This window comes from Lissotriton helveticus, chromosome 3_2 (assembly GCF_964261635.1).
Source record: "Lissotriton helveticus chromosome 3_2, aLisHel1.1, whole genome shotgun sequence".
In the NCBI taxonomy this organism is placed as follows: Eukaryota; Metazoa; Chordata; class Amphibia; order Caudata; family Salamandridae; genus Lissotriton; species Lissotriton helveticus.
In genome coordinates this window covers 465007725-465034549 of record NC_136062.1, presented here as the reverse complement: position 1 = coordinate 465034549, position 26825 = coordinate 465007725, and the positions used below count along the sequence as shown (strand labels likewise).

At 44.8% G+C, this 26825-nt stretch overlaps 1 protein-coding gene across 1 annotated transcript; it reads left to right on the top strand.

Annotated features, from left to right (window-relative positions):
• The first annotated feature begins 181 nt into the window (after positions 1–181).
• Positions 182–26029, top strand: LOC144826171 (embryonic protein UVS.2-like). Its single transcript, XM_078684565.1, has 13 exons — positions 182–265; positions 2347–2371; positions 4087–4152; positions 7396–7536; positions 7639–7756; positions 10238–10413; positions 13069–13150; positions 14981–15108; positions 19045–19160; positions 20607–20832; positions 21720–21838; positions 24108–24330; positions 26019–26029. The coding sequence occupies exons 1-13, from the start codon at positions 197–199 to the stop codon at positions 26027–26029; spliced, it is 1500 nt and encodes a 499-aa protein (XP_078540691.1). The 5' UTR covers positions 182–196.
• The last annotated feature ends 796 nt before the right edge of the window (positions 26030–26825 follow it).

Below are 26825 nucleotides of genomic sequence, written 5' to 3'. Positions count from 1 at the left end.
CAGGGCATTCTCTCCAGGACAGACACACCTTGTGACCTGTGCAGAAAGAGGTGTCATCCTTGGGACTTAGAGCTGATTGGAGGATGAGCAGCCTCTTCTAAGTATATATAGGACTTGTTCTGGGGTCAGCAAAGCATCTCCCAGCAGGAAGAAACATTGTCCTCTGGTGACCTGAGCACTGCCCCAGAACCCGAGGATGGACAGCAGAGGATGGGCCCTGGTGGCAGTGTGCCTGGTGAGCACCTGCTGGTGCTTACCTGTACAGGTGAGACCCCTTTACCAATGGTATATAGATCTGAGAGCAGGTACAGGTGAAAGCTGCGGTAATAGTGTTATGTATTGTTCTGTGCAGGTGTGAACTTGTCAGGTGTGCATCTCTGTAAGCGCACCTGTGCAGATGAGAGCTGCAGTAACAGTGTGATATATGTTGTTCAATGCAGTTGTAGACTCTCAGGTGTGCATTGCTGTAAGTACTCCAGTATAGGTGAGAACCCTTTAATAATGGTATATAGAGCTGCTTGCAAGTGCAGGTGGGTGCCAAACTAACAGTGTTATATATGGTTCTGTGTGAGTGCTGATGTAACAGTGTTATATATGTTTCTGTGCAGGTGTAAACTGTCACATGTGCATGACTGTAAGCGCACCTGTGCAGGTGAGAGCCGCAGAAACAGTGGTATACATGGTTCTCTGTAAGTGCTGATGTAGCAGTGTTATACATGGGTCTTTGTAAGTGCTGGTGTAGCAGTGTTATACATGGTTCTGTGTAAGTGCATGGCTCTGTGTAAGTGCTGATGTAGCAGTATTATACATGGCTCTGTGTAAGTGCTGATGTAGCAGTATTATACAGGGGTCTGTGTAAGTGCTGATGTAGCAGTATTATACATGGGTCTGTGTAAGTGCTGATGTAGCAGTGTTATACATGGGTCTGTGTATGTACTTTTGTAGCAGTGTTATACATGGGTCTGTGTAAGTGCTGATGTAGCAGTGTTATACATGGGTCTGTGTACGTGCTGATGTAGCAGTGTTAAACATGGGTCTGTGTACGTGCTGATGTAGCAGTGTTATACATGGGTCTTTGTAAGTGCTGATGTAGCAGTGTTATACATGGGTCTTTGTAAGTGCTGATATAGCAGTGTTATACATGGTTCTGTGTAAGTGCATGGTCCTGTGTAAGTGCTGATGTAGCAGTGTTATACATGGGTCTGTGTAAGTGCTGATGTAGCAGTGTTATACATGGGTCTGTGTACGTGCTGATGTAGCAGTGTTATACATGGGTCTGTGTACATGCTGATGTAGCAGTGTTATACATGGGTCTGTGTAAGTGCTGATGTAGCAGTGTTATGCATGGGTCTTTATAAGTGCTGATGTAGCAGTGTTATACATGGTTCTGTGTAAGTGCATGGTTCTGTGTAAGTGCTGATGTAGCAGTGTTATACATGGGTCTGTGTACGTGCTGATGTAGCAGTGTTAAACATGGGTCTGTGTACGTGCTGATGTAGCAGTGTTATACATGGGTCTTTGTAAGTGCTGATGTAGCAGTGTTATACATGGTTCTGTGTAAGTGCATGGTCCTGTGTAAGTGCTGATGTAGCAGTGTTATACATGGGTCTGTGTAAGTGCTGATGTAGCAGTGTTATACATGGGTCTGTGTACGTGCTGATGTAGCAGTGTTATACATGGGTCTGTGTACATGCTGATGTAGCAGTGTTATACATGGGTCTGTGTAAGTGCTGATGTAGCAGTGTTATGCATGGGTCTTTATAAGTGCTGATGTAGCAGTGTTATACATGGTTCTGTGTAAGTGCATGGTTCTGTGTAAGTGCTGATGTAGCAGTGTTATACATGGTTCTGTGTAAGTGCTGATGTAACAGTGTTATACATGGTTTTGTGTAAGTGCTGATGTAACAGTGTTATACATGGTTTTGTGTAAGTGCTGATGTAGCAGTATTTTACAGGGGTTACATTATAGAGAACTCGGTACATCTTCGGAGCATCTGTGCTGCTGAAGGCCATCTGTTCGTGTGACACTTTTTGTGTGTTTTACCACAGTATGGACGCTTAGCAATATTGACAGCAAGATATCAGCTGCACAGTATCGACAAGGAAAGTCAACAAGGGGGCATCGGAACAGTAAATCTGCACTCCCCAATACACTCTTACCTTGATGATACTGTGCAAGGGGGTGTCCTGCAGCCCACACCGTTGCAGGTCGAGTGTTGTTTCGATATTTTGACATACAGCCCAACCTACATATTATATCATCTTTTAAAACTTAGGGTTTCCTTAATGTTCTATAATCCTCATACTTACATTGGGTGATTAAAATTAAATTTTTCTCTTTTGCAGATTTTCTACGAACTGGAGAAAAATCGTAAGTACATTTTTAGTCTGGATTTCATGGATCTTGCGCATAGCTCCTGTACATAACGAAGCGCAGTACTCTTGGGAGGGTGGCGGCTGCATTGTGTACTACGCACTGAATCCCTTTTAATTAGATTTTGTGTATTTACAAAGGGAGAGAGAGTAAGATGGGCCACCCTGAATGAGGTGCGTCGTGTGCAGGAACAGAATGCTGCTATCAGTCACAACTAAGGTGTGAGGATGTAAATGTAAATGCGTTAGTACTTGTATAGCGCCCGAATCGACCCCCAAAGGGGTATCTCAGGCGCTTGTACGCATACCGCTGTGGAACCCTTCCTGGCTCTTCCATGTGAAGTGCCCACTCCTGGGCACCCCCAAGGTGAAGCCAGGCATCCAAGCGCTGCTGGGTCTGTTGTGGAGATTAAGCAAGCTGTTGCCCAGAGTTGCAGAGTGGGACCAAGGATTAGAATAGGCACCGAGGCGAGAATTATCAGGTCCGAGGAAATTGAGCCCAAGACCCTGCCGAGGCGGGAATTGAACCCTGGTCCCGAGCCAGACCTCTGCATCAGGGGCTGCCGCTCTAACCATTGAACCACATGAAAGGAGGAGCATTCACACAACTGTCTGCATGCGCAAACGGAAGTTGTCAACATCAGGAAGTGAGAACTAGAGAAACAAAACCCAAAGCACCATTGACTGGTTCACAGCAATGAAGCGGTTCATTGACGGCCCCATTGTGTATTTGGGACCGGTGTTTCGGAAGGATTTAGAAAGTCACGCATTTTAAGAGCATCTGACCCATAAGGAAGATGGGGCTGCACATTTATCCTTGTTTGCCACATTTGTCCCGGCAACTGCAGGACTCTGCACATTCCACCCCCTACCACACCAGATGCACGAACATCTTTGTGAATTGGCAGAAATGCACATTTGGGGCCCGATTCACAAAGATAAATAAATTACACCAAAAATCTAAGTTTACTACTTTTGATATTCACAAAGGTAAGTTACGAGTAGTATCTTTACATCCGCACTCGGTGCAGAGTTAAGCACTCGAGCTGAACCTTCGCACCCACGGTGGCATCTCTCCGGCCCGAGAGCGGAGATTCCACTCCGGGTGCACAGACTCAGTCCAGGTGTGGAGTAACGTCTTCGCATTCAGGGAAGAAACTCCGCCCCCAGTGCCGAGATTACACCCCGAATGCAGAAACTCCGCCCTGAGTGCAGACGTAAAGATACTACTCGTAACTTACTCAGGTCCGGACTGGCCGTTGCGGGCACCGGGTAATCACCCGGTGTGCCGCAAGGGTGGGGGCCGGTTTTGGGCCCCTGGGGGCCATTTGTTTGTTACAGGCCCGTTTATGCAGCGTTGCTGCAAAATCGGCCCTGCAACAAAATCGGCCGAAAACCAGCCCCAGCAAAGAGCTCAGACCTCCCCCCCAGGGGCCGGCTGAGCACTTTGCTGGGGCCGGTTTTGGTTCCCAGTCCGGCCCTGAACTTACCTTTTTGAATACCAGTTGTAAGTTTAGATATTTGATCTAAGTTGACCTTTGTGAATACTGATAGTCTTAAACTTGGACCTTTGTGATTCGGGCCCATGGTGTATAGACACAGATGCACCTTTAGAACCAGTGAACATTTCATCTCCTATCACTGCTTTCTGAATCCGCGTATTCCAGTGCTTGAGCAGCTGATGTTAAGCTGGGAATGTGCCTTCTCTTTCAGACACCCATCATTCAGAGGAGCCCGTGATACCAGACGTCTTCGAGATCATCACCAAAGAGAACCAAGGTAAGAGAAACCTAGGACTTCTGAGCACTAGACTTGACCCTGAGCTCAGATGCCCTCCAGATCATCACCAAAGAGAACCAAGGTAAGAGAAAACCTCAGAGCCTCTGGGCGCTACCCTCTGTTAAACTATAGTCAGCAGTGACCCTGCTCCCAGACATGTTTGAAATCGTCACCAAACAGAACCAAGGTAAGAGAAAACTTCAGGCTTCAAGGCACTAGACTTTGTTACAAGACATTCAGCCGTGACACTAAAACCAGACATCTTCAAGATCACCAGAGAGAACCAAGGTAAAAGCAAGCCTCAGGGCCTCTGGGCGCTACACTCTGTTACACAATAGTCAGCTGTGGGAGTGAGCCAAGGTGTCTTTACAATCATCACCAAAGACAACCAAGCTGGTGGACACGGCCCTTTCTGCAGGGTCACCCCCGATTTGTGCCTTCCTCTGACGTCCTTTTGTGCACTCGTTCTTGTTGACTTTTAGGACTGCTGACCAGTGGTAAAGTGCTTCTACTCTCTCCCTAAGACATGGTAACATTGGCCTACACCTAATTGGCACATTTAATTTACTTGGAAGTCCCCAGATATCTGGTGCTACCTGTACCAAGGGCGTGTACATTAAACTCTAATACTGGCAGCAGCAATCCTTGAGCTCTCAATAAAAGTAGCCTTTTAAACATGTCTCAGGCCTGCCACTGCAGCTGTAGTGTAGATTGAAGCAGCCATCTTGACCTGGTCTCAATACATAATCATTGGCTCATATTTTACAAATGTAATATATCTGGGAACAGATAACATCCATTTAAAAACAAATAGAGGAATGGAATAAAACACTTAAAAAGAAATGCATTCTGGGAAATAGAGTCCTCCCCCAAATACTGAAGGAAATATTTAGCCACCCTTATAGATTCCTGACCCATGCCAGTGCAGTCTGTGTGCCTGGGGGAGACTAGAAGTCGGGCCCATGGTGTATATCCCTGTGTTCATGAAAATGACTGAATGCACTCCTTTGTCAACTTTAATCAGTTGCTTTAATGTGTGCTCTTTGGGTAAGGTTTTGGTGCAGACTTGCTCTTGCAATGCCCCAGCAGCATGTTTCAAATGGTTCCATTACAAATGGGGCATTCATTCCCTTCCAGACACATGTCGAACAGCAACAAAAATAGAAAAATCCAATTATCTTCAATGTTCCATCTTTTCATCCTTATTTCAACCATGATTTGTTCCACAAGTTCATCGCATCTTATTTCATTTTTTTCATATAAAGATTTTGTACATTCCATGTTTCTCTAATCCAGAGGAAATGCCTATTCAGGCTTTTTCTGTAACATGCAGGATTACCCTGTCCCAGGCAGCTTTATTTAAAATTTGGACTACAATGCAGCCCTTCATCAGGGGTAGCTTCATAGTTAAATGCAATCATCATTGCGACGTGTATTTAACAATGATCGTCCACTCAACATATTCACAACTCTAATGTCAAATCCAAACCACATGGAACTGTTGGACATGTTTTATGGTACCACTCTTATTGTATCACCCTCTGTGTAAGAAAAAACATATTCATAATTACGTCATTGATAACGTGTTCCTCGATTTTCCCAAACACAAAAGCCCTTCTTATGAACATAACAAAACCTTGACCAAATCATTCAAAAAATAGTTACTAAACTAACAAACCATCGCCTCTTACAGGTGCTGTAAGTGCAGTAAAGCCATTTTAATTCATTGGCTGGGAGTTTGGCACCCCGAACACGACAGCTCCATGATGGCTTCACTGAGAACTGCGAAGTTAGGTATCAACATTCTCAGCCCATTGAACCCACACTGATGCCAGTGTTGAATTTAATACCAAATGCAATCAGAGGGCATCTTGGAAATCTCCCTGCATCCCAAATTACCTCTCCAGAGTCGCCTCCAGAAACACTCCCTGCCCGAACCTGCAGTCTTTGATCCGACCGGAGATCTTCAATTGAAAACAACAGGGAACCCGACAGCAGCTCAGCACCCTGCTACCGGCTGCCCCTCTGCCACTGAGGGTGCACATTGTATGCTAACTCGGATCCCCCTTTTGCCTCAACTTAACCCTAGGAACTTTGCTCCCTCAACCCTGTGGCTTGCCCGAGAGCAGCCACCAACCGATGACCCCTTAATGTCATAGGCTAACATTGGACCTCAGCACTCTGCACCAGGTTGCCCTGGTGCTACTGATCTTCCTGCGCTCAGGTAGAAATTGTACCCTAGCTGCAGTTCGTGCTCGCCAACATACAGTTGGTGCGCGCGACCATGGAAAATACTCCACTCCGAGTTTTACTCACTTTGCAAGCTCCGCGGAGCTTGGAGTGCAGAAAACTCAGAAAACGCTGCAAATGGAACAGAGTTTACCGCCCAGGCCTATTGCTTACCTGTACATCGATAATCAAACTTTCTTCCATTGGCTTGCATTGACTGCTTTTCCTCTGAAAAAGTTCTAAGTGTGGAGCTGTGTTTGTATGAAAACCCAAGCAACTATGTTTTAATGCAAAAGTGTTTTACTTACCTTTGTCTAGAAAATGTCCCAGTGTGATATCCAGGCATACCCCTATTTGCAAAAAAGTAATCTCAAAAGTACTCTAAAAAGTAATCACAAAGTAATTACAAATATCAACTGTCTTTAGCTGTTTTTCAAATCGGTAACAAAGTCAATTTCATCCAGTTTGCATATTCTAATCTACCGGTTTTAAAAAGTGACATTTTACTTACCTGTACCAGGACCTGCTTGGTTCTAAAAATAAAATACAATTAAAGAAATATTTTTTATCCAAACATTTGGTCTGAGTTTGGTCTTTGAGTGGGTGACATCATTTCTTGTCTAAGTGTGTACAATAAATGCTTAACACTAACCTATGATAAAGCATTACTGCTCGCCCTCACTACCACAAATAGAGAGTAAGGTGGTATCTACTATTACCTGGAAACCATTCCCAGTAACCATTACAAGCTGCAATTACTCACTGTCCATGCCTGTGTGCTGAGGCCTTTTTCAGTCATTAGGGTAATTTGTTTTCTTAAGTAGATGCTTAGGCCAAGGTTTGTGTTGGACCCGAAATGGCCGCATCTGCCTCCTTCACGAGAGGTTCTTGCATTTTTTATTATTTCTTGAAAGTGTGCTTTAGGCATAAGATCTCCCTTCTCTTCCATGTGCTCTTGTTCCTTCTGGTGTAATGACAGACTCTGAGTACTAACACTGTGCTTTACTGTTGTAGGCAGCTCACAGCTGGTCCACGAGGGAGACATTGCCGTCCAACCAGGCCGCAGTGCCAGGATATGTACAAACAACAGCTGCTTCTGGCCTAAATCCAGCGATGGGACCGTCCGTGTGCCCTACACTCTCGATACCACTTACAGTGAGTTCACCTTTACACCAAGGCTCAACATTGTCTTTCATAGATACCTTACCAGGTTGCTTCACCTTACGTCATCCTCTCCTTTCCTCTGTTGTCCCTCAGGTGCCCAAGATCTGGCTGCCATTACAGATGCAATGAGTGAGTTTGCAACAGTGACCTGCATCCGCTTTGTGACCCGCACAGCAGAACCAAATTACCTCCAGATCCTTCCTACAAGTGGGTAAGAGCACATGAACATCCAAGGACTGAGCATACATTCAGCATCACACCAGATAGGGCTCCATCCGATAGACTATTACCTCCAGACCCTGCCTGTGGATGGGCAAGCAAACACAATTAATGATTAGCAGTATCTATTCTAAATGACACTGAATGTCATTTAGTGTCATTTAGGATAGACAGTTTCTAAACATGAACTGGGAAATATTCATGCCCAGATAGCAATGCTATTAGTGAACTAAGAGGCAAACCTGGGAGCATGTGTACCCTATATGCAGGCTTGATTCTTATAATACATGGAGCAAAGGGTTAGTCTTTTGTACAGAAGAATTAGTGAACTTGTGGATTTGAAGGTGCTCTCATGTGATAATGAAGAAAAAGGTGACTCAATAAAACAAAATATTCAACCTACTAGACCAGCAGGTCTACTAACATTTTTATGATTTTTAGAGGCCTGCATGGCTAGATCCTATATGCGTTGTTCATTTCCTAGTGTTGTGATGGCTGTATCCTGTATGTTTTTTTATTTTCTAGTGTGTTGGCTGGATTCTTAATTCTGGGTTTATTCCATAATGTTTTGTTGTCTGGATCCTGTATGTTTTATTTATTCCCTAGAGGTTTTGATGGCTGGCTCCTGTATGCTTTCTACATTCCCTAGTGTTGTGATGGGTGGATCATCTATGCTTTGTTCATTCTCTATAGATTCTGATGGCTGGATCCTGTATGCTTTGTTTATTCCCTAGTGGTGAGGTGGCTGGATCCTGTATGCTTTGTTTATTCTCTAGTGGTGTGGGTGTTGGATCCTGTATGCTTTGTTTATTCCCTAGTAGCGTGGGTGTTGGATCCTGTATGCTTTGTTTATTCCCTAGTAGCGTGGGTGTTGGATCCTGTATGCTTTGTTTATTCCCTAGTGGTGAGGTGGCAGGATCCTGTATGCTTTGTTTATTCTCTAGTGGTGAGGTGGCTGGATCCTGTGTGCTTGTTTATTTCCTCATGTTCTGATGGCTGTATCCTGTATGCTTTGTTCAATCCCTTGTGTTGTGATGGGACTACCATCACTGGGTTCTCTTTTGGTTTGCCTACTCTTCCTCTCAATCTTGTTGCATGGGGTGTATTTTTATCAGTGAATCACATGTCACTCAAATGTAATCAGTAGTGGATGTGTTCCACTTGCTGAAGCTGGAATTCCCGAGCTAAAAGAGGCCATCCTTGCAGTGCTGAGGGTGGCCACTGCAGTCTGGATGTGATACTCTTCTTACAGTTGTTTTCAATGAACTGTTAAGAGTTGAATAAGGTTTCTGGGGCAGTCAGTGGTTACTGAGCGGTATCGGTGGTTGGTGCACACTGTGCCACATCATTTACCACTGGTATCCCAGGGACACAGGTTCCATTGTACCACAACTGAATTACTCCTGTTGTGCTTGTGACTCCTTAAGAGCAGTAAGGCTGGGTAGCCAAGGCTTGCTCCAGGAGGTGATTGAGGGTATGGAACTCACAGTACTATAACAATGATTGCACACAATTCACTAAATATCCAGTAGAAAGGATATTCTGTTATTTTTTAATGTGAATTGCATCGACACAAAGTAAAGCAAAGGAGTTAATATAGAGAAAACCTAAAACACAGAAGGTCTAAGGTGTTCATTTGGCCTAAATACAACCTCAGGCAGTATCCAAGCATGCTTGCAGTACGTCAGTCCAGTTGGAGTCTATGCAAAGTGTTATTCTATAAGGGGATGTTATGCTGTTCTCTGCTATGGCTAGGAATGGGTATTTAATCTTTAAGTAGGGTGGTGTGTATAATTGTCCTGTACGGTGTACCAGCCTGACTTTGGTATGTTTGATGTTTGACTGGACAGGTCTCTCGATGTGATGACCATCATACCACAAGGCAATGTTGGGTCTAGCAGGAAAAATACATACTGTGTATTCTAGTTCCACCCATAGATCCATGGGGTCTGAATACATAGATTCCAGAGGTAGAAACAAGTACACAAAAGCTAAAAAAACAACCTAGAGGGACCCATCATTTTAGGACACCACTCTCAATGCATATGCTTTCTCAGTTGTAAAACACACATGTAACATGACACACACAACCAGAACACTGACTGCGTTAGAGTATGGATCCCAGTCATGGGGGACGCAACAGATTAACCCATAGGCAGCTGGTTGATCTGCCTCCCCGAGCCAGACAATACCCACACATGTGGAGTCCACTGGGGGAAAATCCCACAGGGTAGGCCAGAAATGAATCAGACTGGTTCAGGATGACACCGCTTTCCTTTGCATGCAAGATCTTTTATCACAACCCAGACTGCACATCGTCACTGTCCTAGAATCTGTGCTCCCTTGCGGATAACGACAGTAAGAGAGGACATGCACAGTCTGATGCCTTGTGTGGAGTAAAATTATAATACTTGTTCTCTGAAGGTGCTATTGCAGTTATTTATGGATCTCCCTGGTCCATCTTCTCCCCTAGGTGCTGGTCGTACGTTGGGAAGACGGGGGGAGGCCAGCAGGTATCTCTCTCCGGGGGATGTATGTCCAGAGGAACCATCCAGCATGAGCTGAACCACGCCCTGGGCTTCTACCACGAGCAGAGCCGCAGCGACCGCGACAACTATGTGACCATCATGCCGGAGAACATCTCACCTCGTCAGTAACACCCCGGGATTCACTTACCCTTTGGCATTGATTTCGATATCTCATTGGCTCAGCTGAGGTTTGATCAAAGATACACACCAACACAACCTGTCTACCAATCTGACCCTTCTGGTGTCATTTTTGCAAAAGTTACCACTGCTGAGGTCATTAACTGGAGCAAACCATTTATTGTAAGCCTACATAAAAATGTTTGGCACCGGCTAAATTGTGACCCTTGTTTAAAATGCATTTTTCTGAAATCGACCATGAAGACCAGTGACTGCTAACTGCAGTGCCGCGCTTCGAGACACGGGCTCCAGATAGACACAGAAGTCATGTGTGAATGCAATACTAAGATGTGGTGCTGTTCTGCTCTCTCGCAGTGCTGTTGGCAGACTTTAGGCAGGCATGTGCCAACACAGAGACCCTTGCTCCATAGTGCTAGAGTGGCTGTGCAGTCTGAACCATAGTTGTGCTGGAATTGGTCCCTTTAAATTTAAAAGCTTTGCTTTAAGGCTTTTCCCACTTTATATGTGTGCTGTACAATGCAGCACACATGCAAAGTGGGAAAAACGAGAAAAGAAAGATCTTCACCCTGTTGCCCTTGCCTTGCCGAGGTGCAGAATTATGGCCCAAATTCCTGTCTACAGTTTTTTGTACACAGGGATTTATGTCAAAACCCATGGGTTGTTGCATAGTAATTCCTGTGCACCACCCATGGAATGCCCCCTTGACTCAAAGTAATGCAAGCAAGAGCCAAGCACAAATTTTGCTACTTTGGGTTATAATCCAACACAAATCGTGATTTGCGTTGGATTGTAAATTCCACCTGAACCCTTTGAATCAGGTTTGCATTAGAAAACTAACATAAACCTGATACAAAGCATGTATTTTTATGTGGATCCAGGCCCGGATGAGATGTACAGAGCCTTGAGCACCACTCTTTCTCACTCCACTATATCTCATGCAAATAATGGCGTTTTTCATCCTCCGATTGCATGGCATCGCTAAAAGCCTCCTCTGAATTCCCCAAACTCTGCATGAAAAACTCCCCTCTCCGTTTCATTCAAATGCACATCTCCTCTCTCTGCGCACAGCCTACTTTAAGTCACAGGCATGTTTGCCCTAATCTTTATAATTGCATTATTTCTAATCGCCTCATTTAATTCCAATTTTTCAGATCAATCACCTCTGCTTTGAAAGTCATTCCTGCAAACTAATAATACCTAACCTCCTCTTTCATATATTCATCCCACAAATCATCTATTAAAGGTCACATACCCCCTCAGTTCACAAAATGATCACCACTAACTCCTATAGTTTTCTCCTCCTCACAGAAACTGGAGTAAATGCATTGAGTAGTTTTCTTGAGAGCACAAGACTAATCCCAATAACCAACAACCACTGGGTTAACCACTAAACCTTGGGTGCCCGGAGCCGTGTGCTCCCTGGCATAAAATGCTGCAGTGCCTTGTCAAGCGTAGTAAGCGCCATATAAATGCAACTACAATACAATGCTATACAATGTAAGGTGAAGGGTGCACCCTGGAGATTACCAAGGGGGTTGGATCACTTTATGAGGCAAGGAAAAAATATGATGAGTTTCCCTTCAAAAAGTCACAGTGAAATATCTTTCAAATTGCTCGAAACTCCAGTGCATCGCTCGTGCATGCATGTAGGCATTGGCTTTTATTTTGCGTGAACCTCACTCGGGAGCAATATGGCGGTCTTCAACAAATAGCATTTATGTTTTGAATTTTACAGCTGCATATCACATGCTAAAGCGATTAAGTGATTTACCTAAAGTCTCATGCTTTTCGATCTGGTGCTTAGGTTCAGATATGAACACACCCCCAAATGCACCCAGTTTCACAACTGAGGTCCATATGTATGAAAGTTACATTTTGCGATTCTCAAATAGCGATTTTTAGAGAATCGCTATTTGAGAATCACAAAATGCTATGTATGTAGGATTTGCAAATAATTTTGCGAATCCTACATATTCCTTAATTGCAAATCGCCAATTGCAATTTGCAATTAAGAACTACCTCCCCATTCATTCCTATGAGCCTAGAGGCCCATAGTAATGAATGGGAAGACATTCTCAATTTGCGATTCTCAATTAGAGAATCGCAAATTGAGAATGCAATTCCAAGGGTGCCAGGGTGTCAAAAGGACACCCTGTTGCACCCCTGAAATGTGCATGAGGGCCCATTTTAAAATGCAAAAAAGTGCATTTTTGCAAGAAATTAAAAATTACCACCAACTTGAAGTTGGCGGTAATTTGCGATTCCTTATGGCCAAATTGCACTTTTTCTGGGCCTCATACATTGCATTTAAGGAATCGCAATTTGCGATTCCTTAAATGCAATCGCAAAATAGGGAATCGCAAATTTGCGATTTCTTATTTTGCTAGGCTGTTTTGCTTACATACATTCCACTTAGCTATTTTGCGATCGCAAATGCCAAAATTCAGCAAATTTCGGCGTTTGTGATCGCAAAATTGCTTCCATACATATGGCCCTTAGCCATTAGACTACTTCTAACCCCTGCAATGGCACAAGAGAGCACTGCAACGTAGTGAGCTGGGACCTTCTTATTATTAAAATGTGCCCTATCAGGCTCAGTCGTCACTAACTTATCTTTACTGTCTGCTATTCTTAACAGAGGACATCGGCAACTTTAACAAAGAGAACACCAACAACCTTGGACTGGAATACGACTACTCCTCCGTGATGCATTATGGGATGTAAGTCTCCGATGCGCAGCTAAGAAGAGGTCCACTATTTTAAACACTCATTAAAGGCTTTTATATAACGACAATGAACATGATTAAACCCTTCCGTGCGGGGGTAATTCTCCTGCTGTCCTGGGGGGGGGGGCGCGTGCAGCGCCCCAGTGCTCATGACGAGCTCAGCTCGTCATGAGGCACAGTCCTCGTGTGCTCATGACGAGCTGATCTCGTCATGACCACACCCGTTTCCGTGGAACGCTCAGCACAGCAGGGGAATTATCCCCGCATGCGAGCGTTCCACGGCTCATGACGAGCTGAGCTCGTCATGAGCACCGGAGCACTGAGCTCATCATGAGCATGGAAGAGGTTAAGATTTTGGTGGACAGGATACTCCTTTGCAAACATGACAGATTTCCCTCTCCACCAAACCCTAGGACCACCCGCTTCATTTAAAGATGGGCGAACACTAAGTACCTCGTCGACACAACCCTTGCTGGCTCTGTTGATGAAATACTTCCAGCCCGATGGAGTAGCGGCAATCTGAGGAATGGCATTAGAATGCCTGCCCTATATAGGCTGGACGATGTAATATCTTGTTTTCCCTGTCCATCACCAAACCTAGTATTGAGGGACAGGAAGAAAACAATAACTACCCACGCAACCTAGGTTGAAAACATTTAGTAATTGGAAGGAACCGCAGTGATGGTGGTTCGTTTTATTGTGTAGAGATGACACCTGGGCTGGTGGTCCTGTCTAAACTTGGCAGATGGAGTACAGTCAGGATGACATAGGTAATGTCCTCTGATACCCCCCAGCCCTACATCCATCAAACCCTAACTCACACACAGTGATGTTGATCAGATTCTGATGTGATCTTTTTAATCATTACTGAGATTGCTGGAGCTGGGAAGTAGAGGGCGGGTGCATTTCGCCTTTGATGGTGGGAGGGGGACCTGGAAGCAGAGCATGGTGCATATTGGAACCTCTATATGTGGAGAAGACCACCAGAGTGTTGACTCTGTCTGTTAGGAGGGAAGAGGAGCAACGGAAAGATGGCTGGGTTGGTGTGCATGAGTGCCATAATGTAGATGCGCCTTAGGAGGACACAAGTGAAAAAGGGCAGTATATTCATGGCTGTGCCAGTGAACATGTTCCAACAGAGTGGAATGTCCATGGGTGAGGAAGAGTAGTACCAGCATGGCTGCGTTGGTGAACATGATTGGTTAGGATTAACACTCTGTCTGTGAAGCGGGGTATGGAATGACGGCTAGGTTGGTGGACATGGGTGCTCCAGTATGGAACTGCCGTAGATGATCAAGGCAAGAAAGTGAAGGTGAGTCATGGCTGTGTCAGCACATGTCCCCATAGAATGGAAAGTCCATGGGTGTAGAGGGGCAGTTAAATGCTGTCTGAGTTGGTGAACATGGTTTAGAGCAGTAGTGCCATTGTTTATGAATCACAGGAGGATGATACCTCAGAGCTAAAGTCAACCTCTGTTGGAAGCAGAAATGTTGTGAGCCTTGACAGCAGGAATGTTTTAAATCAGTGCTTTTTAAGACCTGAGACTCTGAGTGAGGGTGAAGGTGCTAAGGTGGATGTATTCTGTCCTCCATGCTTCAGAGGCACAATACATGGAAAACGGTGAAGTTTTAGACTGAGCAGGGAAGGATCTGCAGGGGGTCAGTTCAGGAAAACCTTTGAGACTAAACTTAGACATTCAACGTTTTAAGTAATCACCAAATATTTGACCCACAGCTCAGCTTTCTGTAGATCTCTATGGGTGAAAAATGAACTATAATGGCACAAACATGATAGGCTTTACCTGTGATGTTTTCCTTTCCACAGGTATGCTTTCAGTAACAAATTTGGACAGCCGAGCATCATCCCCAAGCCAAATCCTGACACACCCATTGGACAGAGAAATGGGCTGAGCAACCTGGATGTTTCCAAAATCAACACCCTGTACCAGTGTGGTAAGGAGTGCAAGTATTAATTAATAGTCTGAAATTCCAAAGCAGTCCCAGCATCCTTTAATTCTAGCTGGTTATATTATGTTTTTAATTATTCCAGTTCAATTTCAACTCAAATGGGACTTTATTTATACTTTATTTTTAGAGCTCACACTGAAATACATTATTGCGTTTATGTGCCACGATCCACAAATAAATAGCATAACATTCTATGTACATGTATGTGCTCCAAAAAAGAACACACATGAATGTTTTAAGGCTTTCCTAAAGGTATGCAGAGTATGTCTATTCTTAATATCCAGTGGCACTACATTCACAATCTTTGGGCCAACCAGCAAGAATCTGCAGTCTCCCTTCCACTGAATATCAGTTCTTGCACTGTGAAGAAGATATGAGCCACAAGATCTTGAGTTGCAGGAGGGAAGATGTCCAGTGGTTTTACCCCACAGACAGTCTTGTGCCGTTTCCATGATGCACTTAAAAACAAGAAATGCTCTGTTGAAGATGATACCTTTTTGGATAGGGCTTTTGAATGTGTACCAATGAAGTCTAGCCTGCTGATAAATGACAATGTATCCCTTGTTTTAAAACAAGTCATGTCACCATGTCCTGTACATGTTGCATCTTAGCAATTCGAGTTTTGGAAGCCCACTCATAGAGGAATTGGTTTACTCCATATTTGAAACAGTCGGTGAACCAGACATGATTTTGTGATATTTGTTTTGGATGTAGGGCAATGTCTGTTGCGGTTGTCTTAAGCCAAATAAACCAGAAGCAGTACAGAGCTGATGTGAGCCTCAAACTTCAATTATGTTTCTCAGATGACCCTCAGCCTTTTAGATGTCTTAGTGAAGGTGCATGGGATCGCAAATAAAGTCCGGGGGCAAAGTGAGGCCATGCAGGAGTCTGTGACATAATCCTATGCAGTACAAAAGGGGGTGGTGATGGACGGAGCATTAGAACCAATCAAACACTCACACCCAGTCAAAAGATCTGGGTTTGATCCATCACCGTGCTTTAGCCCACTCTGCCACCCCAGTTCAGACATGGCTATATGCAAATCAGTCTGACCCTGTGCCTCATGGGAACAGTCCAGCCCGAACTGCCAAGCCATGCCTTCCCTGGACCGGAAACAAGCTTCCAAGGACTGGTTTCTGGCATTCCAGCCGTCTTCAGCCCGGTCCTCGGAAGCTTGTTTCCGGTCCAGAGAAGGCATGGCTTGGCAGTTCGGGCTGGACTGTTCCCATGAGGCACAGGGTCAGACTGATTTGCATATGGCCATGTCTGAACTGGGGTGGCAGAGGGGGCTAAAGAACGGTGATGGATTAAACCCAGATCTGTTGACTGGGTGTGAGTGTTTGATTGGTTCAGATGCTCCGTCCATCACCACCCCCTTTTGTACCACTTTGCTCGCCATAAGTTTGCAGGGTATGCTCAAACGTGAGTCCCTTGCTCACTTTGCCACTGGATTCAAGCAAGCCGGGCTGAAGACGGCTGAAATGCCAGAAACCGGTCCTCGGAAGCTTGTTTCCGGTCCAGGGAAGGCATGGCTTGGCAGTTCGGGCTGGACTGTTCCCATGAGGCACAGGGTCCGACTGATTTGCATATGGCCATGTCTGAACTGGGGTGGCAGAGGGGGCTAAAGAACGGTGATGGATTAAACCCAGATCTGTTGACTGGGTGTGAGTGTTTGATTGGTTCAGATGCTCCGTCCATCACCACCCCCTTTTGTACCACTTTGTTCACCATAGGTTTGCAGGGTATGCTCAAACGTGAGTCCCTTGCTCACTTTACCACTGGATTCAAGCAAGCCGGGCTGAAGACGGCTGAAATGCCAGAAACCGGTCCTCGGAAGCTTGTTTCCGGTCCAGGGAAGGCATGGCTTGGCAGTTGGGGCTGGACTGTTCCCATGAGGCACAGGGTCAGACTGATTTGCATATGGCCATGTCTGAACTGGGGTGGCAGAGTTGGCTAAAGAACGGTGATGGATTAAACCCAGATCTGTTGACTGGGTGTGAGTGTTTGATTGGTTCGGATGCTCCGTCCATCACCACCCCCTTTTGTACCACATAATCCTATGCAGAGCATCTCAGATTTTGCTCCTCCTAACTTAGTCCCACTTTTGTTTATTCACCTGGCCACATTATTTAGGCCTTGTTTAAGGACAAAGACCCCGTCCTTAAGGCCCCACACATGCAGATAGATTAGTATGTCATCAGAAAATCTCTGGTCCTAATGGTAGATTAAGTGCCTTGAAGGACAGGGGAGAGAAATACTGAGCAAGAAAGGTAATGCCCTGGGGGACCCCACCTTCAGACTTCTACTCTGATGACTTGAAGGCCCAATCCTGACACTTTGTGTCTGACCTGTCAGAAAATCATCAAAACCATTCTAGAGCTGGATCTAACACAGTGGGCACCTTTGTTTAGCTGGTCAAGCAGTAGGTCACAGTCCACTGTGTAGCATGAGGCTGATAAATCTATCAGTATCAACCAAAATAAAGATGTTTCACCATCATCAGCTAAGGCAGGAAACTAAAACTGTCCTTTTGCCCTGCTGAGAGCTAAAACCTGCACCAATTGCCACTCCCTGTTCTTCCTGCTAATAAGATGAAATTTCAGCATTTATCCCAACAGAATTCCAGGCTTTGTTCCCTCCTCCTGAAATTCCAGCATTTATCCTCTGATCAGAACTAGGCACTTGTCCTCAAATGTGACCCCGGCACATATTCCCAGAGTGGATCCCAGCATTTATCTATTGAGGGGATTCCAGGATTTATCCCCTGATAGGATCTTAAGATGTTTCACTTGATTTGATCTCAGCAATTATTGCCCAGTGGGGTCACAAATTGCATTGCCTGATTGACTTCCCACATGTATCCCAAGATTGGATCCCAGCATTTATCCTTTGATTGGATTCCAGCATGTATCACCTGGTTGGACTTCAGCATTTATTCCTTGATTGGATCCCAACATTTGTCCCCTGATTGATTCCCAGCATTTATCCTTTGATTGGATCCCATCATTTATCCATTGACTGGATTCCAGCAGTTATTCCTTGAAAAGATCCCAGCAGTTATTCCTTGGTTGGATCCCAGTATTTATCCCTTGGTTGGTTTCAAGCATTTAATCCTTGATTGGATCCCAATATTTATCCTTTGATTAAATCCCAGCATGGATTCCTTGGTTGGATCCCATCATTTATCCCGATTGGATCCCAGCATGTATCATTGGTGAGCTGACCAGCATTGAATTCTTGATTTCCCCCCAGCATTTTTTATAATGTGATCTCAGCATTTAACTCCCAGCATACATTCAGTGGACCCTGGAATTCACTAGCACAAATTACTTCTTTATGAAGACATGTTCCTCTTATATGGGAGTTCCAGATGGTTTTAATGTTAGAGTACTGCTATGGCCCTATTTGTTCCCTTTATGGAGTTTGACATTTGGATTCATAGGTTTGAAAATGTCCCTGCCATTGAGTATTATGTCTTTTTATCATTAGAAATTAAGTGGATTTCTAGCTATACACCATGCATATTTCTTTGATCTGGAAACATGTCACTGAAGACCAGTAAAGAGAAAGTGGAGAGATAGAAATATTTTGTTCTTGAGCCTATTTCTACTGCAATTTTATCTGCACCAGGGCAGTTGGTATCAACACTGAATGTAGTTTTAGGTGGCTACTTATGTTCTTGTGTGAGTACAGATAATTGCTAAGACTTGCACTGAGTGCTAATTGTCCGCAGAGATCCTTGTATTGGTCAAGGGGCTTATTCTTGGTGGAGGTATAAGATACGTGCTTAAATACTGGTGAGCCTAACTGAAAAATTCTCGGTAGGAGCTCGTAGATTGTGTAACTTCTACCTGTCACAATCATTGTAAAGTTTCAAGACATCACTTTTTAAAGAATGTTCTTTTTCATATATGGTTTCAGATGTGTGCAGCACTCTTCTCTCTGACCCGACCGGCACTGTGAAGTCATCAAATAACCCATCGTCGTACCCAAACAACGCCAACTGCGTCTACCTGATCCGAGTGCCTTCTGATAAGGTAATGAAGCCAGTCACGATTTCCTCCTGCCAGAGTCTTAGCTGCCTGGGGGTCAGCTCAGAGTAGTGCACTGGGTAAGGAGCTGCCTGATTGACAGGTGGCAGAGGTAGCTGCTGAGGCAGGTCACTGTGGTTAGAGTGGTCCATCAGCAAGGAGTAGGATCTGTCCTAGGAATGTTCTCTATAATGATGGCAGCACCATCGCCGCAGAACTTCTGAGACGAACCGATTAGAAGGTGTTATTTAAATCTATAGTAGTGCTGCCACCCCAGAGAAGACTGAATGAAGGTTAAAGAGTGGGTCTGCATGGTGCAAATAAGCTAGACCTTAAGCAAATTGGGCTTCAAAGAAATGCCACAAGGGGGCAGTACACAAAAGTGAGACAGAATGCCAATGTAGTTCCCCAGAGAATATGGACATGTAAGGGTGAATCTATTAATGAACAGTGGAGCAGGACAGAATACCGGGGTGCACAGCGACAGGTATTATCCTCTGAGTGTATGGGACAAGAATATTGAGTTTTAAATAGAGTGCTACAAAAAACATAGCCAAAATATCAGCTACTAAAATATGGTTATGGTCAATATCTGTATAGATAAGTATAGACTTACTACACTTAATTTCACATTTATCTTGACAATATATCGATATATGGCTTCAAGGTAAGGTGATGCGGAGAGTAGTTAATCTATACTTAGCTATACATACTCTGGATGCTGCTATTGTTGATATTCTGGCTACAATGGTTTTGTAAGTGATATTTCTCTGCTCAATACTCTAACGTATAACCCTTGCACACAGCATGAGCTTCTCTTCCCAATGTGGAAATCCTTTGTGAGATTTCATCTGCGGGGCGGCAGCCTTTCTTGTTTCGTTGGTCTTCTGTTGGGCATCACTCACATTTAAAGGTAGGACAGAGGTTATTGATAATCCAGAGGCAGTGCCCCAGAGGTCTACGACCTTCACTATGAGCCCGGTGAGGAACCAACTGTGCCAGGCGTCTATGAAGGTTACACCAGCTTAGCTCTCTCCGTTGCTCCTTTAACTTGACTGACAGCCTCAGCTTAGCACAAGCAATCAAGTATCCAGTGTGTAACTTCTTCACAAGAGGCACCTGAGCATCAGCAGAGGTCTGGTACCAAGTAGAGGCACCAAGAGAGAAAACACATAGGGCAGGGACAGCATAAATGTGTCATGGCTCTTTGAACACACAGTTGAAGTGGAGGTATGGTGGTTAAGGAGGCCATAGAAGGAAGCAGTCACTGACTTAAAGAGTCAAGGTAAAGGGATGCATGCATTGTCCGAGAGTCAATGCAAAATCACCGACTGAGTCTAGTCTGGGATATTTTTCAAAAACTGAAAATCAGTCCTTTTTAAACAAATGAGGGCTAGAAAGTACAAGACCCTCTAGAAATTCTATGTCTAATTTACTGTTCTTTCTTCTCAGATTCTTCTACAGTTCATTGCCTTTGATCTCCAGTCCTCCCCAAACTGCGCCTCTGACTACCTCACAATTTACGATGGCAACAATAAGGCAGCCCCAGTCTTACTCAGCAAAGCGTGCGGGACCGGAGAGCTCCAGCCATTCACCTCTTCCGGAAATGAGATGTTGCTGGAGTTTGTTACGGACGGCTCCATCACCGCCAGTGGGTTCAAGGCCTCCTACAGCAATGGTAAGCTCCTTGGTGTCAGGCCGCTCTTAAACAAGGAAAAGGACTCAGAGGCCTCCTACAGAAATGGTACAGTGCTTGTAATCAGGCCGCTCTGAGACAGTGAAGGAAGAACTCAGAGGCCTCCTACAGCAATGGAATGGTCCTTGATGTCAGCGTACTATTACCCAGGGGAGGGAGGAGGACACAAAGACCTCCAACAGCATAGAGCGCAAGAGGAGGCAAAGGCCTTTTGTTGGGACCCAGTGAGATGTGCGCCCAGGATATCGGGGCATGTTGGCATTCAGTTTACTGCAGGAAATACTTGTTTCTCAGAGTCAATAGATGTCTCACTATGGAATACAAGATGTAAGGGGCTATCACATTGACATAATCTCTTTGAGTGTGGGGAGGGGTGGTGGTGGGTGAGTTCACATGGATTAACAGTATTTTGTTACTGATTTCTCTGCCTGTGGAATTTTGCCCACTGATGATTGTGGGTTGGCTAAGATCTCACTGTGCACAAAATATATGGGGGCACATATGGTTAGTGATGTGGGAGAGTACTGGCTAGGATCTCTGATAGAGGGGGTCCTCTATTGGCAGAACATCTCCCTTGACATGAACTCTTCTATTTACCATCCTAACAGTAAAGTTGTACTGACTGGGACCCCATGCCATGTTTTCAAATTATTGCCATGTACCACTATATTTTGGGACACGTGAGCTAAGGCACAAACAGCATGCAGGGGGCATCAGGGAGAACCCTACTCTTTGCTCCTGTTTGACACATAGTTGTTGAAGGGCTGAAGCTGAGTTGTTCTGTGTTTTGTGCTTGTGGACATTGTACAGTGGTGACCAGCACTCTATGCTGCAAAGTAATTAACATGATTTTTAATTCTGTTTGACAGTAAAATGTGGCGGCACGTTCACCAGCTCTCCTGGCACCATCTCATCCCCCTACTTCCCCAACATTTACTATTCCAACTTGGACTGCAACTACTACATCATTGCTCCAGCTGGACACAAGGTAAGTGCCAGAGCTCCCCAATGTCACTTTAGTACTGCAAGCCTTGTAGACCCTGGAATCAGGAAGAACTGTTTAGATTGTCTATCAGTGAGGGTGGTATGGCCACCAGAGCGCAGTTTACAACATGCATTGCTAAATGCATTAGGTGTCACCCATGGGATTAATAATAAGTTAAAAGGTGGGGGGGCAGTGTGTGACTGCAGGGAGAATGGTGTGTGTGCTCTGTGTGCAGGGTGAGTGGTGCATGAATGAAGGTTTATAAGTGTCTAAGTGCAGCGTGAAAGTACCTCAATGCATTGCAATAGATGTGTGTTTAGTGCAGAATGAGAATTGTGTGAGTGTACAGGGTGGGACATGTTACCCTGTACAAGGTAAGAGGTGTGCGAGTGTGGGCTGAGAGGTACATCAATAGTATAAGTGCAGAATGAGCAGTTTGAGTTCAGGGTGAGAAGTGTGAGTGTTGTGTGAGAGGTATGCCCATGGTATGTGAGTGCAGCTGGACTTCTCAGTCTATTTGACCGTGAGAAGTCTGTTAATAACTTCCTCAGGGGAGGTTATACTTGCTTCGGAAGACTTTGAACAATACTTGTATTCTACATGCTTTTGGTTGATTGTCTTGATCTTGTTCTATCCATTTTACCCACTTGGACACTGCCTTGCCTATCTATACATTTGGTGCATTATCCTGGGCTCCCCATCTCAAAGTGTTTTCTTTGCCAACTACCTGAAAAGTCTTTGGAGCTAGAAGTAAACTCTTCTCCAGTTCCTTATTTTGTCAGCCACGCTGGCTTAAAATGCCTGATCCATCTGTTTTCATTCTAAAAATGCAGTCACTCTCAAATCCTTGGCATTGAATCTACACCAGCCACTGGTATACTTCCAATCAATGTCAATTTTTAATCCAGGTTTGCAAACCACTTCAAGATATATGAAAATACATTTCACTATTGCCCTGGAATTGCTGAGAAATTCCTCTGGACTAAGATGAATCGGGTAACAGTTATTAAGGTGTTGGCAGGGTGGGAGGCAGGGGAAGAAGTGGAAACTTTGAATTCGAGAAATTTTCTTTGTTGTGCCTCCCTTACACCTCCAGGTGTTAATTTTTGGCACTGTCTCTGACTTACGATTTCTCGTAAATCTGGGGCAGTGTAAAAAAGCCATGGGAACCCCCCGGGGCACCATCCATGGAACGTCCTTTTCACGCTGTACTCTGCATGAAAGGGGCACATATTTATAAGGACATGATAATCCACGTAACTTGACTTTACGTGGCCCTATAAATATGCCAGTGGCACATTGCGCCAGCGGAATGTAAAAATAGTGACGTTCCAACGGCGCAATAGTGCCAGTAGGTCCTGAATTCTTAAAGTCATTAAATTGTACAGTGAGTTTAAATGAGTACTCCTCGGTGGCATCACAAATAAAAGATTAGGAATGTAACACCACTGTTTTAATGCATGCAGCCAGGAAAAGAAAAAAAAAAAAGTTCCACACAAATGCATGTTAACACAGTACTACAGCAATAGGAAAAGAGCCTACTTTTAAGGTATATTTACATACAAGATATTTCACAAGCACAACGTAAGGGCTGTGCGGGTGACACCTAAGAATGGTCTAGCTCAACGATCCACTCAGAGGATCATATGTCACTTCTGGGTGGCATAGGTTTCTAGGCACTGCACAGTGTATATATAAAAGCTCAAGAGACCCCTTGGTCACACTGCCTCCTGCTGGCAGGACAATGATGGTAAATATGGGACAATGCGTATTTCTCCTTACTTATCCCACACTGCCCCCTACTGGCAGGAAAGTGACGGTACATAAGGGCCAACGCATATTTCTCCTTCTTTATCTCATGCTGCCACCTGCTGGCAGGATGGTGATGGTAAGTAAGTGCTAACACATGCTTCTTCCTTCTCTCACATTGTCCCCTGCTGGCAGGATGGTGATGGTATGTAAGTTCCAATGCATGCTTCTTCCTTATCTCATAGTGTCACCTGCTGGCGGCAGAGTGTGGTAAATAGGGGCCAACACATACTTCTCCTTCCTTACATCAAACTGCCCCCCCTCCTTGCCAGTAAGATGGTGATGATAAATAAGGGCTAACACATATGTCTCCTTCCTTATCTCACACAGCCCCCTACTGGCATGTTAGAGGTGGTTAGGACTGGCTGTCACATTGTTTTCTTCCTTATATCACACTTCTTTCTGCTGGCAGGACAGTGGTACTAATAAAGGACTAACACACACTTCTTGTTTCACCCTGCAGGTCTCAATGACAATCACATCTTTTTCTGTTGAACCTGATTCAAAGTGCGCTGCTGACTCCTTGTCTATCTTTGATGGTGCCAAGACCACCTCCCCGCTTATTGGCAAATACTGCGGCTCCAAGCTAGTCCCACCAGTGACCTCCACCGGTAACTCCCTTCTGCTCCAGTTCCACAGTGATGAGATATTGAACATGAAGGGATTCCAGGCCTCCTACACTTTCGGTAAGTTTATCTGCTGTAAAGTGACTCACTGGCTCTCTCTGAGCCTCAGCAGGGAGGTGTTTGTTCTTATCTAAGAAGAAGTTTCAGAAGGCCTGTGAGGCCCCCAGGCATGTGTTTACTCTGCTTAGGGTTAGTCTGTACCCTCTGGAGCCTCATCTCCCAACATCTAACTTTGGTAGTAGTTACACGTGTCAAAGGTGTGAGTGTCAATTAATAAAAAGCCTTGTCTCCCACCATCTAAGTCTGGTAGTAGTGACATATGTGGACGGGCACTGGTGCCAGTTAATAAATAGACTTGTCTCCCATCTAACCCTGGTGGTGAACAGCCTTTACGACACGGCTGTTACACCGCCGTGCCGTTACAACGCGGTCTTTTCAACGCAAGTCGTTACCACGACTTGCGCTGGAGGGCGCTGCAGGACAAGGGATTTTTTAATGTACTATCCAACACCTTCCCTACTGTACGTAGGCTGGTGTTGGGATAGTAAATTAAAAAATTCCTAAGTCCGCACCCCCTCCAACGCAAGTCGTAGTAAAGACTTGCGTTGAAAAAAACGTGTTGTAACGGCACGCGTTGTAAAAGTACGCGTCGTAATGCCGTACATCCAACTCTGGTAGTAGCGACGCATGTCAAAGGGCACTGGTGCCAATTAATAAATAGCATTGTCTCCCACCATCTAACTTTGGTAGTAGTGACGTGTCATGGGGCACGAGTGCCAGTTAATAAAAAAGACTCCTCCCACCATCTAACTTTGGTAGTAGTGACATGTGTCATTGTCCTTTCAGTGGAAGACAAAGGGGGTCATTTAACTGTTGGTGGAGTGGAAGTCCTGCTGCTAGTTGGCATTTTAGGGCCTGTCACGTGTCCTGTAGATGCCCAGTAAAGACGGGCACTCGTGCCAGTTAATAAATATCCTCCTATCCCATCTAACTTTGGTAGTAGTGAAGTGTCATGGGGCACTAGTGCCAATTAATAATTATCCTCCTCTGCCACCATTGTAATATGGAAGTCAAAGGCCATCAGCGTTTTACTGTCGGGGAGTCCTGTGGTAAATTAGAGGGGTACTGCTCTGGGAAACTCTTAGTCTCCCCTCTTATTTGGAGGTGGACAACTGCTGATTGACTGCAGGTGCAGCCTCCACTGACAGTAAGCCATCTGCCACAGGTCTCTGCCTTTGATGCAGCATTAAACCCACTCTATTAGGGTGGGCCTTCCAAAGCAGATCTGTCCTACCTGTGTCTACCATGGGGGACATGGCAAAACGGGGCAGGGAAAAACAACAGTGGTCTCTAAGGGCTGGGGGAAACACCCTGCATGTCAGGGACATTGGTTTTGTCTGTTTGTTTGCATTGGAAATACATCTCGGTTTTTGGGGTTTGTTTGTGTGAAGCAAAAAATTATTCTGCTACAACAGTTATATCTAGTTAGGATGGGTGGTCTACCATGGCATGGGTGGAGACGGCACCTCTGCAGCCCCAGCAGCCCCCGTGCCCTGACTGCTGGGGTCTGATTGACCCCAAAGTGCTGCTGACTAACTCTATGATGGGGCTGGGCTCGACTGTTCAAAAAACGACAAAACCAACTCATATTTTAGAATAATCAAATAATATGCAAATAATCGCCACAGTAAAATTGATTGTACATATTCCTTGGGTATTATGAATTTTTTTTCTATATTTCCTTGCAGTGAATGCCTAACCCCGGAGAAGCTGACAAGCCGCAGCTTCACAAAAAGTCATGACTCCGGAAGTACAACTGTTCTACGTGAAGAATGGGTGGATTTTATAAGTGCTGCATTTGTTTCTCTCCGAGTCACAGTTTTTGGTTGTCATTCGTTCCGTTGCGTGTTGTTGTCATTTGTTGTAAGTAGCTTATCGCCAACAGTGGTCGCCAATTGTGAATCAAGTGTTTTCAACCTGCATGATATCTGGCTCCTAGCTCGCCAGTGATGTATCTGATGTATAGTATGAAATGTTCTGCTGATGTGAAGTGAAGTAGAGATATAAAATAAAGTGTTGACTCTTTTGCAGATCATGGAACAGAACTGGTTTTATATTGGTACAGTGGGCCCTGCCCTTCTGATTGGGGTCTTCAATTTTTGCTAGAAGGTGTGTGCGCACATGTATCTGTCGCCTGGAAGTGGTACAAAAGATGATTGGATGCTGGCAATCAGGGCCTGGCCACCAACTAAAGAACTTAGGTGGGGTTTCTTTGATAATATCATTCATTTTTTACAGACGTTTTTGCTGGGATTCTGCTCAGAAACATAACTATGCCTTGGATCATAGAACATCGGCATGCAGGGACTGAGTCACCATACCACATCAGTACCTATGAACCCAAATCCGACTGGCTATATGCCTCCCTTCCACTCCTAATGTTTCTATAGAGAAAAGTGATTTGGCACCCCAGAAGACAACACTCTAGACCCTCTAAGGGATCGCAGTAGCAGGTCATCACCTTTTGTTCTTTCACTCATACATGTCCACAATAA